The sequence below is a fragment of the Geotrypetes seraphini genome, chromosome 13 (genome assembly GCF_902459505.1).
Source record: "Geotrypetes seraphini chromosome 13, aGeoSer1.1, whole genome shotgun sequence".
Taxonomy (NCBI): domain Eukaryota; kingdom Metazoa; phylum Chordata; class Amphibia; order Gymnophiona; family Dermophiidae; genus Geotrypetes; species Geotrypetes seraphini.
In genome coordinates, this window is record NC_047096.1 from 21,097,523 (window position 1) to 21,115,498 (window position 17,976).

Here is a 17,976-nt window from a genome sequence, read left to right on the forward strand (position 1 = left end):
CAGCAGATGAGATTTTATTAAAGTGTCTCCTGCCCAAGGGAGAGTTGGCTTGTTTGTGCTACAGCTGAGGCCTTTTGGAAGGGTGGAGCCATGAGGTAGAGTGGGTGGGTCTGGGGGAATGGCTGAGGGTGGGGCTTAAAAGCTCCCCCTCAAAGATCAGACCCCCCCCCCTTGGCAGCTCTGAGAATTCTAGCTGGTTCTGGAAAGAATGCTCCTATCACTGTCAATAAAACTAACTGAAAATCGCAATCAAGGGGTGTCTCAGATACAAAGTGACATCCTGAATAGCCAATGGAGGTCTTCGAATATCCTGAGATGAGGCTTTCACACCTGGGGACACCTGAGCTGCTCACTTTTCCAGGCTCCTAATATCCTTCTGCTCTAGAAAGGGTAAATAGAGTTCCAGTCTGTGGGAAAGACTATTAAACTCTATGGAGCTTTCTAGGAATGCACCAAGAGGAATTTGGAAATGCAAGTTTTTGTTACGTTTCCAAATATCAAAACTTGACTTTTAATACTTGTGAGAACTTTGTGCTGCTTCTGGGTGGGGCGTCCGCTGGCTGCAGTAAGCTTTTGAATTCACTTTAGCAACAGCTGCATAATGTGGCTCAGTGCTCAGAATCCAGCTGTGCATTCCCTTCCAGTAAGGGCATCAATGTAGCAACAGCTGCACCCTAAAGTTTCCTTCCCCAGCCCCCATTTACACTAGGCAGTAGGATTGGTAATTTGCAAAAACCCACCAGCAGTTTTATGTGGATTTGGTGGGGCTTTTTTTGTTTTTATTGCCGTATGCTCTTAGTTCCACAATTCATCAAATCGCTAGGACTCGAGCACCAGTCGATGGCACCCAGGGCCGGATTTAGATGAAAAGAGGTCCTAGGCTATTATGAGGCCCTTTCACCTCCCATTTTTAAGTTTGTAAATTACATGAGAGATAATAAAATACATCACCCGGGGCTGAGACCGATTCCCCTCCGGAGCTGGGAAAGGGGTTGGGGTGGGGAGAAAGGAGCAGCAGGATCCGATCCGGAGCTGGAGCAGGTGTGCAATTTGGATTCCCCACCCCCGGCTGAATTTTGATGAGTCGCTGGCGCAGACGCTGTGAGGAGTGGCACAGAAGCACACCTCACGCCACAAGGACTCACGATACTTCAACAGCGCATGCGCGCTCTAGGATTTTATTATTTATGATATAATGAAAATATAAAATAAAGCACGTAATATACATTTTAAAATATGCAAATTAAAACATATGTTACGAACTTACTTAGAATTCCGCGAAATGAAGATATTGTCACAAAAAAAATTTTCAATAGTCTATAAACACTTCACTAAAGTATTGAACCTACTGAACTCAAAAGGCGAGAATCAAATGATCGTGTACGCAATCCTAAAATAAGAATCTTTTCTAATAACATTAACACGTGTTTCATATTATCGAAGTAACACGAATATAACCGAACGTCGGGATATCAATAGGTCTGTTCGTTTGTCTGTTCCAATCTACACCAATCTGCACTTTATTGATGCAAGAACAAACCAGAGCTTAGTAGCATAAGGCACGTCAATATTTGCCATAGCAATCAGTGAACGTATGAACTATACTTTGGTGCAATCTAGTATATACAAACGAACAGACCCAATGGGCCAAACGCGTTGATCTTAACCAATACATTTTTATGTTTGTTTATTAGTCATATGCGTAGAATTTCTCCTTATTTTCGGTTCAGTGTTTTAGTGTTCACTGTTTTTAGAATAGTGTAATTTTAATTTTGCTAACAATTTGAATGTAGGCCTCTCTTGATCTTGAGGCCCTAGGCTGAAGCCTAGTTAGCCTATAGGAAAATCCGGCCCTGATGGCACCTAATTGATCTCCAGATTTTCAGCAGGATATAACTGGATAGTGCCACTGCAAATCCGGGACAACTGCCACAGCACTATCCAGGCAGTGGTAGGGTAGAATCAGGTTGGAGCTGGGGTTTAATCCAGCTAATGGTGGTTTTCTGTCTACCAGCTGAGTAACTACCCGATCAAGTTAGAACATCCTAATGTTTTTATTCAGGTAATTATTTGGGTATTGGTCTGAATATTGTTTGGCACCTGCATTTTCAATGTCTGGATTCGGCCTGGCATTCAATGGGTGAAATTCTGTTAGTTCCTTAAAAACTGCTGACCATCTGGCCCTTTATTTCTGGTATTGGATCAGGCAAAGCCAGCTAACCAATACAAATGCTTTAAATCCCAGTCTACGGAAGGCTTTCCTCCTGGTTAAAAACTGCACCCTCACTAACTGGATGCTACCGGAGGAAGCGGCTTGCTTGAAAACTGAGCACTGGGAAATTGATTCAGGGTAGATGGTTACTGTTGAGCAAACTTGAGAGCCAGCACAAAGACATATTTGTGTTCAAAAGGAAGGGGAAACATTTGTCTTGATGGCAGCATATATTGGGCATGGTGTAAGTCATTCTTTACATAGTAGTAGTACAGTGAAAAGCTTTGCTGGAGAGTCTGCAATTATATTTAGTAATAAGATTTCTAGCAAATCCAGTTATGATGATGGCTTCCTCAAATACCTTCTGTCAGTTCCAGTCCAGTCTGCCTTTGACAATAGTTTCTGATTAATCTTAGTTATCTGTGCACTTGGACCCATTCTACATCCTAAGCTGACCATCTTAAACGCCAAACATTAACACATCTTCTTAACACCTCTTCGCACCTCTTAGCTGCAAGTTCGTTTGTTACCTTTTAAACACTGATTTAATTTAGGCTTGCATTGACATTCCCTAAGGTCAGACATGAACGATATGATCTCCCATAGGCCTTTGCTGACATTGTTTAGGGCAACCGAAAATGCTGATTGCGTGCAATGCTAGCCTGACACCTTCTATCAAAGACCTAGGGAAGATTGTGCAGAATTTTATGCAAGCAATCTCGTTTCTCCAAACCCATCAATTAGAGAGAGTGAGAACGTCATCAATACAAACTTAAGAAATCATTTATGGATGTGGTTTTTATTATCATATATTTTTAAAAAAAGCAAACAGGTCAACAAATCACTCATTTACACAGAAACCAACAAATGTATATATAACCTAAAGTTTTGCTTCCTGCCACTACACAACCCTACCCACCCTTCCCGTGTGTGTGTGTGTGTGTGTGTGTGTGTGAGCCCTCGGCTGGACTTCCCCCTCCTCCCACTGGAATGTCAGTGCTTCACAAGGGGATGCACAGGGGCCGAGTTCTACAAACGGACACTTTTACCTTCACCCTCTGGCTTGTAGAAAGGCTGGGAAAGACTCAGTTTTGCCTTTCATAACAGCGGATATGCTGTACAATGCCTTCTGTAAAAATGCACACAAGCCCGCCTAAGTCGCTCAACAGCTTCCGGGCTGTGCCCAATGTGCAGGGTTGGAAGGGGACACTTGGGAATAAAGGTCTTTAAAACGTGGCTCATCCTGTGCCTTAAGCTTAATGCAGAGGCCTAGGCTATTATACTGCTTGAAACGTGTTTAAACTACACTCTTCCCCAGGCTGTAATCATCTGATAATGGAATAGTATCTTTTCTCTACCTGTGTTTCTTGATTGAAGGTTCATCAGTGCTGTAAAACTTGAATATAAAAACACCATAAACTTATTTACAAGTGTGCTGAAATTCAAACTAAACCCAGCAGTGATGTTGGGAAAGGGTGGAAACAGTCTCTGCACCTGCTGTCCTCTCTTTTTTCTTTCCCAAAGCCACTCTGCACCTGGTCTTGTGGAGGAGGGAGTTCCCTGCAGGCCATCGCGGGAAGTGGAGGGCAGATGCTAAAATACTTCCAGGTCTTGTCACGTCAGTTCCTCAGATCAATGTACTTCTCACCCTTCAACCCAGCAAACAGAAGAAAAAGAAACACTGAGCACGCTGTACAGAAATATGTGAGAATAACAGAATACACAGTTAATAGGAGCACACTGAAACTTAGATATGGATGTCTTGGAGTGAAGTACATATTCACACCTATATTTTGACATTTATACAGACTGTCCTAAACAAGCCTATTACAAAAAATGACATGAGTGCTCTCTACAGAGAGCTTACAGTCTAAAAGGAGACCTGACGTAGATAAAATAATAAATAATGGCAGATAAAGATCAGTATGGCCCAGAGAAGTGGCTAGGATTGTGCCTGCTGCTCCTTGCAGATCCCCCATCTCTGTGGGCATAGGAAGAAATTTCTCCAAGGGGTGGGGGAGGAGTAAAGTAATTTTTGCATCACCCAATAGAACATTTTTGGCAACAGTTCTGATTATTTTTTTGTTTGTTTGTTTCAATCTCTTTATTAAATCCTTCAACAATTTATAAAACACAACCATAAAAACATTAGCATTGGACTTGCAGTCTAAAATAGAGAATGACACGGGGATAAATTTTTCCCCATTCCCACGGGAACTCATTTTCCTGTCTCATCCCAGCGAGTTCCTGTCCCTGCCCCATTCCTGCAAGCTCTGTCTTCATCTGCACAAGCCTTAAACACTTTAAAAATAATAAGTGTTTGAGGCTTGTGCAGTTAAGGCAGAGCTTACAGGAATGGGAAGTGAAAATCGAGTTCCTGTGGGGACGGATAAATTTGTCTCCGTGTCATTCTCTAGTCTAAAAGACATATTTCTATTTTCATTCCACAAATGCATCCAATTTAAACCAATAATTACCGCTAAGCACTGCTTTTCTGTGTGAGGGTGGGTATCACCTCATCTCCCATTGTCTTAGGTACCCTTCTACATTTGGCATGTGCTAGGTCCAGTGGAAATATAGCATTCTTCAGAGGAAGTTGAGAAGCCCCATATTTTCTCTAATTTCTGCTATTGGGCCACTGTATCAAGCACTGGTGCGCCCACATCTGGAGTACTGTGTCCAATACTGGTCACCGTACCTTAAGAAGGACATGGCGATACTTGAGAGGGTCCAGAGGAGAGCAACAAGGATGATAAAGGGCATGGAGAACCTTTCATATGCTGAAGGGTTGGACAAGCTGGGGCTCTTTACCCTGGAAAAGCGGAGACTGAGAAGGGACATGATAGAGACTTATAAAATCATGAAAGGCATAGAGAAGGTGGAGAAGGACAGATTCTTTAGACTAGCAGGGACAACAAAAACAAGAGGTCATTCAGAAAAACTGAGAGGAGACAGATTCAAAACGAATGCAAGGAAGTTTTTCTTCACTCAGCGGGTGGTGGACACCTCAAACGCGCTTCCAGGAGAGGTGATAGGACAGAGTACAATACAGGGGTTCAAAAAGGGACTGGTTGACTTCCTGGAAGCGAAGGGGATTTCAGGGTACAGATAGAGGGTTACTTACAGGACATTAGGCAAATAGGATATGAACATTTTAGGTAAGAAGCACTTCCGGAACTTGGAGGCGAGGAGGATGGCAGTTTGAGTGCAGAGCTCCTCTCCCTGGACAATCTGCCTGCTTTTAAATATCAGCAGCAGTGGGAGATCAATTGCTTTTACACCTAAGCAGCAACGGGACCAACCCACCAAAAACCCACAGTCCCGGTCCTGCAAAAATATGAGCTCCACCCTCCCTGCAGTTCGCTAGGAAAATCAACTGCTTTTACACCTAAGCAGCAGCAGGACCAGCCACCACTACCAAGAGCCCTTTGCCCCGATCCAGCCAGGCATGCGAGCTCCTCCCTCTGCAGTCCATTGGAGAGATCAATCTACCTGCTTTTAAATATCAGCAACAGTGGGAAATCAACTGCTTTTACACCTCAGCAGCAGCGGAACTATCCGCAACTACCAAGAGCACACAGACCCGATCCAGCCAAAAGTGTGAGCTCCACCTCCCCCTGCAGTCCACTAGGAAGATCAACTGTTTTTTACACCTAAGCAGCAACAGGACCAGCCACCACTACCGAGAGCCCTTTGCCCTGATCCAGCCAAACAAGTAAGCTCTTCCCCAGCATTCCGTTGGAAAAATCAATATGCTTGCTTTTAAATATTATCAGAAGTAGGAGATCAACTGCTTTTACACCTAAGCAGCCTATAATAGGAGCCCTTGCCCCGATCCAACCAGGCATGTGAGCTCCTCCCCCTATATCCCATTTAAGAGATCAATCTACCTGCTTTAAATATCAGCAGCAGTAGAAAAACAACTGCTTTTACATACAAGCAGCAGCGAGACCTACCGCAACCACCAAGAGCCCACAGACCCGATCCTGCCAGGAGTGTGAACTCCTCCCCCTGCAGTCCATTGGAGAGATCAATCTACCTGCTTTTAAATATCAGCAGCAGTGGAGATCAACTGCTTTTACACCTAAGCAGCAACGAGACCAGCCACAACCACCGAGAGCACACAGACCCGATCCTACCAAGAGTGTGAACTCTTCCCCCCATGCAATCCGCTAAGAAGATCGACTGTCGGCTCCGGGCGGCTTTCCCGCAGAGGAGAGAATCCTGCATTCACCGTGGGCCTCATCTGGGGCAGCCTCCTTGGAGCGGCTGGGGCACGGGCAGTGTGTCTGGGAGGGAATGCATGGATGGGAGAACATCGCAGGGGAGGAGACATAGGCATCCTGGGACTGTCTGCCAAGTCTCTTCCCTGAAGAAGCCCTTTCTGGAAACGTCAATCGTTCCTCCTAAACTTACTTGCTCCACTTCATCACTGACGCTGAAACCGTGGATTGAAGACAAAGTTTTATTTTATTTTTCTTTCCAGCTTATGATTTATCTTTAATCTTATCTATTGTTTTGCCTTTTGTCTTTGTTTTGTTCTATTTCTATCATTTAAATTTCTCCAGAATTCTACTGTTCAACTGCTCCCCCTTCTGCTTCTATTCCTTTCTCTCCTCTCTTCTACCTTCCAAAGTATTTAGATCAATGCTGTCTTGTTAAAATGTTTATTTTATTTTTATTTTTCCTCTAACTCTACTTTTCACTTCTCTATTACCCTCCAGGTACTTTAGTTAGATTGTGAGCCTTCGGGACAGTAAGGGAATTTTTCAAGTACCTTTCTTATTTCTAATCTTAATGTATATTTTCTGTAAACCGCTTAGAACCTAACGGATGTAGCGGTATATAAGAAATAAATTACATTACATTACATTACATTACATTACAGGCCATGGACCTGGGGGGCTGCCGCGGGAGCGGACTGCCGGGCACGATGGACCCCTGGTCTGACCCGGCAGAGGCAATGCTTATGTTCTTAACAGTGTCTACTTGTTCACACTTGACTTCTTTCAGAAGTGAAATTCAGATTACTACTTTTGAGGGATTCTGCAAACTCTTAAGCCAAAATTCTGGAGGTTAGCCTAGATTTGTTTTCAAGCCATCAATTTATTGTGCTTTGAGCAATGGTAAGGGAGTGCCCAACATGGCATATTCCAGAATGAGGGGGCCCCTATTGTCCCTCAGTTGATGCATTCCAGAGTAAGGGCACTTATCCCCCCCCCCCCCACACACACACACAGAAAAAAAGGTCTGTCTCCAGCTATCTTACCTGATCCCCTGGCAGTGGCTTCTCTCCAGTGGGTCCTGGAAGCAGCTCAGTTTCTTCAGGCGCTTTATCTGATTTCATCTCCACTACAATGTCCTCCTGCTGCTTGCCAGGCTTTGTACTGTCAATGAGAATATCATATTTCAAAGGCAAAGTAGACCCTAGACCAGGGGTGTCCAACCTGCAGCCCTGTGAAGTATTTTGTGCGGCCCCTGTCGAGGGTGATGCAGTGTTTTCCACTGCTGCCCCTGGGTGTTTACCATCTTGCTGGCTCCCTCCTCTGTTTTGCTGCAGTGTTTGCGTGTTTGTGCGGCCCCAGAAACATTTTTTTTTGGCCAATGCGGCCCAGAGAAGCCAAAAGGTTGGACACCCCTGCCCTAGACCCACTGCTCAGGAGAAATTAGTTCCAGTGTTGAGCAAAGAAAGACCCCTAATTCTCTCTATAGGATGAATGTACAAACTGTTGTCAATTGCTTCTTTATTAACATTTTTCATGGATAAAATAGGTCATGTAGAAGTTGCCTTCTTCTGCTAGGTAAGAGCACTTGCAAGTTTCCACAAGGTGTGTGCTTTCAGCTAGGCTCTCAGGAGACATTCAGGTCAGGAAAAGAAAACAGTATGCATAGGTGACATTCCAAAAACTACATATACTAGTACTAGCACTCCTTGCACAAGCAAAATCAGTTAGCCACATGTAAGTGATGTCATTTGATAGTGCCATGGATGGAAACATTTTCCCAGAGCTGAGAGCAGCTTTTTGAAAGGCCTTTCTGAACATGCATGCCTATACCCCCTCCCAGAGTCCACCTACTTCCTCCGTCAGTCTTTCATTATTAACCCTGCCTAATAGCCAGATTTCTCATCATCAAAAGACCCTAGGCTAGGGGTGTCCAAGTCCCTCCTCAAGGGCTGCAATCCAGTTGGGTTTCAGGATTTCCCCAATGAATATGCATTAGATCTATTATCATACAATGAAAGCAGTGCATGCAAATAGATCTCATGCATATTCATTGGGGAAATCCTGAAGACCTGACTGGATTGCGGTCCTCGAGGAGGGGCTTTGACACCCCTGCCCTAGACACAGTGGGAAAGAATGTTTTTTTCCAGGCTGTCATGCTCAATTTCTACATTGTGGCACATCAGTTTTAACTGATTCTTTCAGGACTCCCTTCTGGAGAAGGCCAATCTTTGATCCCTGAAAGCCAAGGCCCACTGTTCCTCTTCTTCCATATCATAGAACAGTGCAGGAAAACAATTTACCCAGTTTGCTGGAGAAAACCTCTTCAGCAACATGGTAAGGAGACCATTTAATGTGATCAAGGACCATGACTCAACCCTGCAAACTTTTGACATGACAATCTGGACCAGGCCCTGACTTCCAAGAGAAAACATGGCACCCAACACTGCTCCAGTTCATAGCACTGCAACACAAACTATCCACCATAGAGAAAGAGACCATATGCTTAGGTAGACTTTTTCAAAAGGTCTTTCTGAGCTATGACACCATTGCATGACATCACATACAGATAGCTGATTAATCCTTCTTTCCAGGGAGAACACCTGTTTCAGATAAGTTAATTCCACTATTTTACTCCTATATGTTTCTATGCAGTGCTCTATACAAATATGTAAGAGAAAGCCTGTTCAAGGTGAACAAAGATGACAACTAAGGAACTTAATGCACATTTCCAGAGAAAACACCCATATTTTTTTTCTCTTTAAAAATTAGCATAAAGAAAAAAAATGAAAAGCCTCTTCTACTTTACGATGCGAGGATGAGTTGAAAATTGTCCCATTAATAAATAAAGGAGACAATTTTCAAAAACCATTGAGGGGCTAAGATACCTGGCTATATTTAGCTGGATAACCTTAGGATAATTTTCTGAAAATAATCATAAACATCTTACCCACTATTTTACCTTCAGAGCAACATTTTCAATCTTATAAAAAAAAACAAACAAAATAGCTACCCTTAGACAGAGTTCCCCCTTCCTTCCCCGCCTACCTGAAATTTTGCTACCCTTCCTCCAAACTTTAAATCCCAGTTCCTGATCCCTGTTGATGCCCGATCAAAGCAAGAATTTTCCCAAACCCAAATATCTGAGCCTTCCAGTTCCCAATGCCTAGGCTGCCCCTGACCCCCCCCCCATTCCAGTGACCCCTCTAGTATCTACATTTATGATTTTAGAATATCTTTGTCTTCACTAGCAAGAGGGGCACAAGTGCCCTACTAGCATTGTAGCTCACTGTTGAATGATGCCACCTGTCGCAGCTCTAGCACAAGGGAGATGGCTTTAATTCCTGAGCCCAATTTTTCCACCTTGGATCAGTCATACCTAAAGATGATGTAGCACTCATAGGCCCTGTGGCAAAGGATCTCAACTTTTTCATAAAGGCGTTATCTAGGGTCCAGACTTAGGGTATACACACAGTTTGGCTTCTAGAAGGCCCTCATAGGACCTGGGTGGATCAGGCCCCTGGAACCCCACATTCTTTATACTTAAATGGTTGTTGGAACAGGCTTTCACTTGTGGTCCATATGTACTATGTGAAGATGTCTGGATTGTCATTAAAGTCCTTGTTCACTAATTATTGTATTTATATACCATCTTTTCCCTATAAAATAGAGCTCACTGTGGTTTACAAAATTATGTAGGAATTAGGAAAAATAAATGAAAGTAAACTTCTTGATAGCATTTTTGAAACAGAAGATAAAAACTGCAATTTTTAACAGATCAAGGCAGAGTATTCCAAGCTAGGGCTGCCCTATATAAAAAAGATTGCTCTAAATTTATACTTAAAAGAAAAAAAACCAAACCAAAACAGTATATACACTCTACTTTGTCTACAGGCCATCTAGTGAAAGAAACTCTTGTGGATCAGGCCATGAAAGATTTTAAAAATAAAGCACACATTCTTAAACTTAACTCCTAACATATAAAGGCAACCAACGAAGGGTCTGAGAAAGCGGAGAGATAGGCTCACATTTTAATTATATATTAGAAGAGCCACTGTGTTTTGAACAAACTGTAACTTTCTCAAACCACCTTGCTGCACTGTACTTACATTTCCTGTTTCCCAGAATGACCGCAGGGTATTTTGCCCTTCTTATACAGGAAGTACAGAACGGCTCCAAGGACTGCGATTGCAAGGATGCAGACAATGATGGCTACAATCAGCACTCCCTTGCTCTCTGCACGCTTTTGTTCTGCCAGAAGCAAGGATTAATAGTTAACTGGATGTCACAGGAGGATCTGGCCTGTCTCCAAGAGCTTGTAGGAGCAAAACCTATAGAGCTGAAGTACAGTGATGGATGCTGGAAGGGAAGGAGTGGAGGGCAGAAGCTTCCAAAGAGATAATGCCACCTACCAGAGGCAAAGCAGTATATCCACACACCCTAGTGGAAGGCATGCAGAACCCACCAAGGTGTATACTGCAGGAGCAGAGCTGCACACCTGGGCCATAGGACCAACTGAAGGGGCAAGAAAGCAGAGCTTACAGCCAGTGAAAGGCTTTCTTGGGAGACCGAAGCAGTGATGGGTAGGGTTACCATATGGCTCCAGAAAAAGGAGGATGGATTGAGACATCCAGGTTTTACTTCCATTGCTTTCAATGGAAGTGAAACTGGGATGTCTCAATCCGTCCTCCTTTTTCTGGAGCCATATGGTAACCCTAGTTGATGGGAGGTCTGTGAGAGAACAGCCAGGCAGTGCCAATCTTTCAAGGTGAAACAGGCAGCAGTAGGGTTCTTGCTATGGTGAACTACTAACCTTTTTTGACAGGTTCCCCTAATTAAGAGAGAAGACAAGATAGAGAGAATGAAGAAGAGAGTGTCCTTGGCAACCTTGATATGCAGAGAGGTGGCTGTCATTATCAAAAATATGAAGACTCGAGAGTGCTGAAGGGAACTATGAGAACTGCCTATTAACAAGCACTCTGAGGCAACGAGCCAAGGGATCTTGGTGGTAAAGAGGCTCTCTCTCTGGTTAGGCCCTGCCTCCTCAGAACAGCTAAAAGCAGGTACAACTGTCCTAAGGCAACTTTTAGAGTGAAAGTGCCTCACAGTTCCCCTCTGAAACAGGTAAATTTGCAGGTACACTTCTCCCTCCGTATCCATGGGGGTTAGGGGCAGAGCCGGGCCGCGAATATAAAAAATCCACAAATAATATTTGGGCCGGTTCTGCCCCTAACCCCCGCTTTCCCCCATTTTAAGCCCTGTAAGCCCCCCTCTTAAGCCTTACCTGGTGATCTAGCGGGTTTTCGGGGCAGGAGCGATCTTCCCACACTCCTGCCCCGTGCAGATTGCTTACAGGAAATGGCTGCCTTGAGCTCCCGTAGTCTCTCGAGCCATTTCCTGTGAGCGATCTGCACGGGGCAGGAGTGTGGGAAGATCGCTCCTGCCCCGAAAACCCGCTAGACCACCGGGTAAGGCTTAAGGGGAGGCTTACAGGACTTAAAATAGCCAAAAAAATTAAAATGGGTTTTTGGATTTAAAACCACGAATAACCGAATCCGTGGATGCTGACACCGCGGATTTGGAGGGGGAAGTGTATAACGTATCCACAGACTGGGCAATAGCACTGGCAGCGGCTGAAAGCTGCTCCCACAGAGAACTCTTTTTTGCAAACTGCATTTGGATGTGAAGCCCATTAATGCTTTTATCTATGCTCTAGGCAGCAGTTCTGAACCATCCAAGGGAAAATGCACTTGCACAGCTTTGACCCTGTTTTTCCTTTTAGTTTATTTTCCATTGAAATTAGTCTTTCTTAGTATAAAAATGCAATCTGTATCTGTGATTTCCTTTTCCTAGCCCGAACTAGATTTTTGGACAATTTTTCCTAAAATATCCAAAATAGGCTTTAGATGTCATATTGAAAATGCCCCTCCACATCAAGAAACTGCCTATATGGATACAGGGGATGTTCACACATGAGTATAACGATGGCATAATGTACAGACCCTGGACACAGTTTCCTACGAAAGAGGTCAGCCAGTAGGTGTGATGCTTGCATTCTGCATTTACCTGTGCTGGTGATTGTAGGACGAGTTGTTACTGTGACTGGAGAGAGAGAGAGAAAATAAAGTGAGAAAGTTTCAAGTTTTTTTAAAATTTCTTAGACCACCTAATCAAACCTTTTAGGTAGTGTACAAAAATGTTAAAAACCATCTACTAACTAAAATACAGTTTAAAAACACACAACACTAGGGCAAATACTAGCTTTTAAGGCCTTTTTTAAAAAAACTTTTCAAACTTCGACAGTGCAATACAATTAATTGATCATAAAATACTGCATAAAACGCACTATTAACCACACAAGTAATACATAAAACAATCATTTTCTCCCATCCTTCTCCCAATTATTAATACAATAAGACATATGATGTGATTACAATATTATAATTAAGTAATTTAAATCCTCAAAATACATTTCCCTCCCCCCACCCACCCACCCTGGATATGTAAGGAAATCTAAGAAAAGGAAAGATACATGACCCTTATTGCCTTTAAACTTCATTTACATTTAATTTAGGTTTTATTAAGTGTAACAATGGTTTACTCACAATAACTGTCCCAGAGTCTGTGAAGACATGGGCTCCTGACAGGCACGGGACAAACACATCCATCTGCCTGCACTGTGATTGCATGACATTGCCTATCAGCACTGCCATCCATACCCTGCTATGACCAGTTCCCAGCTACTAGGGAGGGAGATCTGTCCCTCTCCTGGCGTTCTGCTATGCCCATTAATGCTCAGACACTTACCCTCCTGCAGTGTGATGAGCTCCTCACCGCGGCCCAGGCTGTTTGTGGCACTGCATTTGATACCTGATCTCAGCAGCTCCTTTGTAACCTGGACACTCAACTCACTAGACACGGGATGTTTTTCTCTTTTGTGCACCTGCAGGACAAAAGTCACGCCAATGACAGATAAAGTAAAGAAACATTGAAGAATATGGGAAACAGTGCAGAAACAGGGATGAAGAGGAAAAAAGGGAGACAATGTAAAGGAGGAGACAGAGGAGATGCGGGGAAGAAAGGGAAACAGGAAAAGAAAGTGGACAGAGAGAATTGGTTTTGATAGTCCCCGTTACTGAAGCGATTTGTTATAGTAATACTAGCAGTACAATTGAGACAGCACCTTTGCACACATTATATCCCATGTGATGTGTCCCTCGTGGTACCTCTGAATGTGTGTTTTATTCTCTCTAAGATAAGAGACATTAAATGCACACTGAGAAAGCTTCATTGGCTTCCCATTCATCTCAAGATTCAGTTTAAATGTGCATGCATTGTGTTCAACCTTTGGGACCGTTATTTTGGAACGCTCAGAGAGCATGTTATGCGAGGAATACCCAAAGGATAAACTCTTGTTCCCCTCATTTAAGGGAATTAAAATCTGTCTGGAAATTGGACATAAGAATTGCCGCTGCTGGGTCAGACCAGTGGTCCATCTTTTCTTTTTTTTTTAATTCTTTATTTTCATTTTATAGTATTGACATAGTATTAGTCAAAACAAAGAAAATAATGCAACACCAGTTCAAACTTTAAAATGAGACAATAATCAATAGAGAAAATATACATTAGAAATGCAAAAAACAAAGCAAAAATGTTTTTCTTTTCTCATAAGGCAAAACATTAGAAGTGGTCCATCTTTTCAATTATTTTGCAAGACTTGAAAACACTATTGTTTACAAAATTTCTACAGGGCCTTCCTAGATGATTTATTCGTTACTGTGAGTTAAGGCATGATTAATTTGGCTATTCCTGCTTATGAATTTTTACCATATCAATTAATAACTTCCTCGCAAACTATGTGAGCCGCAGCACCACTGAACTGGTGGCCACGGCTCGAGGGCACCTGGAAGTGTGCATACATCATGTCGACATCTACACATGCCCAGAGGCCCTCCAGATGGGTCCCTGAGCCACCAGTGTATGTGTGTGTGTGTGTGGGGGGGGGGGGGGTGCTGAAAAAGTAGAGGTGTGTAGAGGAGGGGAGGCACTGGTGGCGGCTGACTGCGAGAGTCAACCAGCATTGGCGCATCTCCACCTCCCCGGCGTCTCACGGCACACCTAAAATCTCTTGTGCCACAGCATGCAGTTTGCGATACACTGGCTTAGAGGGAACAGAGGTTGCACAATGAGTCCAGTAGGATATATATGCTTTCATTTAGCTTGACAACCTCTGCCAAGTAAGAGTGCATCACACTCTGTTGTTCAACATGGCGGGGACAAGAGCTGAGATTTGAAGCATTGAGGCTCTAGCTCCCTCAGCGGATCCAGAAAGCCAGGCTAGCAGATGGTTTCAGAATTCGACCTCTGTTGATCTTCTCTTTAGGTGTTTCTGGAAGGTCGAGGTTCTGTCTAAGCACACCCAAGTATTTTAGGCAGGAATCATACCACAGTTTTTGGGCCACCCATGTAGATGTTAAGTTCTTTTCTGACACTGACACTGTGGAGGCGAAAACACTGAACGCAGTTTTATCAAAGCTCAGAGTTAGACACCATGTGGTGATATTGTCTGCTCATTTCAGCCCATCATTCAAGGCCTAGTCAGAGAAAGAAAGGATGAGGCCTGAGCAGCACAGCCAATGTCATCAGCATACTGGAGCTGAATTTGCAAGATGTAGATTTCAGTAAGTCATTTGCATTTAAGGGAAAATTTGGTGTCTGCACTGACCCATTGGTCTCTTTTTCATGCGCTTATCCTCTGCCCACAGCAGACTCTGAATCCTATGTTACAGAGATGTGTTTCAATGGCTATAAAAGCCCTGCTTCGATGTATTCTTAAGAGCATCTAAAGCAGACCAGTGTACCACACTATATCATATCCAAGCTTCAGGCACTGGAGGAATCAGTTGCATCGTTTACTTTTATTTGAGATTTGGGAGGTTCAGCGATCATCTAGAAAAACTCGCCTTTTTATGAAAGTTTGGGATCCTTATATTCAAAACCTTTCACCTAGAGCAGGGGTAAGCCATTCCGGTCCTCGAGAGCCGGAGCCAGCTCAGGTTTTCAGGATATCCACAATAAATATGCATGAGATAGATTTGCATCTCAAGGAGGCAGTGCATGCAAATCCATCTCATATTCATGGTGGATATCCTGAAAACCTGACCTGGCTCCGGCTCTTGAGGACCGGAATTGCCTACCCCTAACCTAGAGCAAGAAGTTTAATTCTCAATGATTTACGTTGAAACTAAGGTTGTCTAAATTACATTCTAGATCTTTATTTAATTTCTTTATTTTTGTCAACTTTCATCTGGGGAGGGGGAATTGATTATGGGTTGGAGGGGAGGGAAATGGGGGGAATCGATGAGGGGGATTATGGTTTATTATATAAAATGTTTGGAGGAATGATAGAATTTTATATAATATATGGATTAGAATTTTAACATTTGTGAATTCATTTGTAAAGAATATCTTCCTGTATAATATATATGTATTTTTTCTTTATTCTATCAATAAAAATGTTTGAACATATATCATAGTTAGGTGCAGAGTCTAGTAACTTAACTATTTTCAAAAGAATCTGAAGACAATTTTTAATATAGGTAGTGCATGTCAGACACTGATCACATATATGGTGGCCTTATGAAATTGGGATTGGACAAGGATAGTCACTGCTGTTGCAAATAGTCATCGTAGAATAAGATACTCAAGGAATTTACAGTATACAAAGATTAGTGTAACTGGGTTAAACACTAGATGGCAGCATGGGGTCTATATTTAATTTTAGAATGGCAATAACTTTTGCCAGACAAAAAGAAGCATGCATGAAAAGGAACAGATACAGTTTAATAATTAAAGTTAAAATGTCATCAAATAAAAATACCTGATGTGGCCATGTTTCAGCTTATGACTACTTTGAGGTAAAAAGTCATACTTTACTTCATAAACACACTTTATCAAAAAAGTACAAAATGTGATACAATAATAAGAACATAAGAATAGCTTTACTGGGTCAGACCAATGGTCCATCAAGCTCAGTAGCCTGTTCCTAGTACCTAGTACCTGCTGGCCAAAACCCAAAGAGTAGTAACATTCCATGCTATCGATCCAGGACAAGCAGAGGCTTCCCCCTATGTCTTATTAACAGAGTATGGACTTTTCCTCCAGGAATTTGTCCAAACCTTTCTTAAAACCAGCTACGTTATCCGCTTTTTCACAACCTCTGGCAACACGTTCCAGAGCTTAACTATTCTCTGAGTGGAAAAATATTTCCTCCTATTGGTTTTAAAAGTATTTCCCTGCAGTTTCATAGTTATTTGCAAATTTTTCTTATTCGTGGGCAGGCTTTGCCCCTAACCCCCATGAATATGGAGGGGGGAGTGTGGTTGGTTTTTCCTGTTTATATTTCTTTTATTAGTTTGCAAACTAATTTGGATACGACAGTTTGACAACCCAACTAGGAATAAAACTATTCAGCTACGCAGATGACTTTACGATCATCATCCCATTCGCCAACTGCATCTCGGAAACCATTCCCCAGGCATCCGATGCCATAAATGAGATGGAACAATGGATGACAGATTTCAAGCTCAAGCTCAACCCAGAAAAAACAAAATTCTTCGTTGCCTCCCCTCACCCGCTTGACAATAAAACCCCACTATGCATCAATAAACTCAACTACCCTATTCAGCCCACCATGAAAATACTAGGTGTTATTCTAGACCAATGCCTAACAATGAAGGAACAAGTGGATTCCCTATTCAGAAAAGGTTTCCTTACTCTCTGGAAACTCAAAACCATTAAATCATACTTCGATACATCAACATTCAGAATCCTAGTGCAATCCCTCATACTGAGTCAGCTTGACTACTGCAACATCGCCTATCTAGCAATCTCACAAAAGAATATAAGATGTCTCCAAATAATGCAAAATGCTGCGGTCAGACTTATCTTTGGGCTGAAGAAATTCGACCACGTGACACCCTACTATCGGCAGCTGCACTGGCTGCCAACGGAAGCCCAAATAAGGTTTAAATTTGCCTGCCTCTGGTTCAAAGTACTATACGGCCTGACCCCCAAGTATATAACGGACCTTTTCACATTTTCTAATAACAAACTCAAGAGAAACACACACCCAAAACTCATTTCCCCTCCACTTAGAGGCTGCAAAATGAAAAAACACCACGAACACCTTCTCTCTCACCAAGCAGTCCTATGAGGCAAAGACCTAGACCAACTGCTTTCGCCCACTACATACGGGGAATTCAGGAAACGCCTAAAAACATACCTGTTCCAGAAATACCTAAACAATTGACCCGCTCTCCCTCTCCCTCCCCCCTCCCTATTCCACCTGAACTTACAGCACTGTTATAAATATAATCTGTTATCTTCATCTTATCGTAACTTTACGTTGCTATTTATCCCCAACAGGTCCTGTCGGACATTACCTACTAAAATGTACATATTACATTTTCGCTCAGAAAATTGTATTTCTATACTATTGCCTCCTGAGGTCTCTGATCTCTGTATTTCCTCTGAATATTT

The 17,976-nt window shown here is 42.8% G+C and overlaps 1 protein-coding gene across 4 annotated transcripts in view; it reads right to left on the bottom strand.

The window, feature by feature from the left end:
• Positions 1 to 3,035: 3,035 nt before the first annotated feature.
• MCAM (melanoma cell adhesion molecule) overlaps positions 3,036 to 17,976 on the bottom strand; it is a 98,306-nt gene continuing 83,365 nt past the window's right edge. For 2 of the 4 annotated variants that reach the window (XM_033917854.1, XM_033917852.1), the window contains exons 12-17: positions 13,243 to 13,378; positions 12,502 to 12,537; positions 11,249 to 11,266; positions 10,545 to 10,686; positions 7,482 to 7,599; positions 3,038 to 3,861 (exon numbers count right to left, since the gene is read on the bottom strand). In XM_033917854.1, coding sequence (XP_033773745.1) covers positions 3,832 to 3,861; positions 7,482 to 7,599; positions 10,545 to 10,686; positions 11,249 to 11,266; positions 12,502 to 12,537; positions 13,243 to 13,378 — 480 coding nt within the window. In that variant the 3' untranslated portion in view covers positions 3,038 to 3,831. Of the gene's footprint in view, positions 3,862 to 7,481; positions 7,600 to 10,544; positions 10,689 to 11,248; positions 11,267 to 12,501; positions 12,538 to 13,242; positions 13,379 to 17,976 lie in introns of those variants that run through there. The other 2 variants (XM_033917853.1, XM_033917855.1) reach the window with 2 other exon arrangements.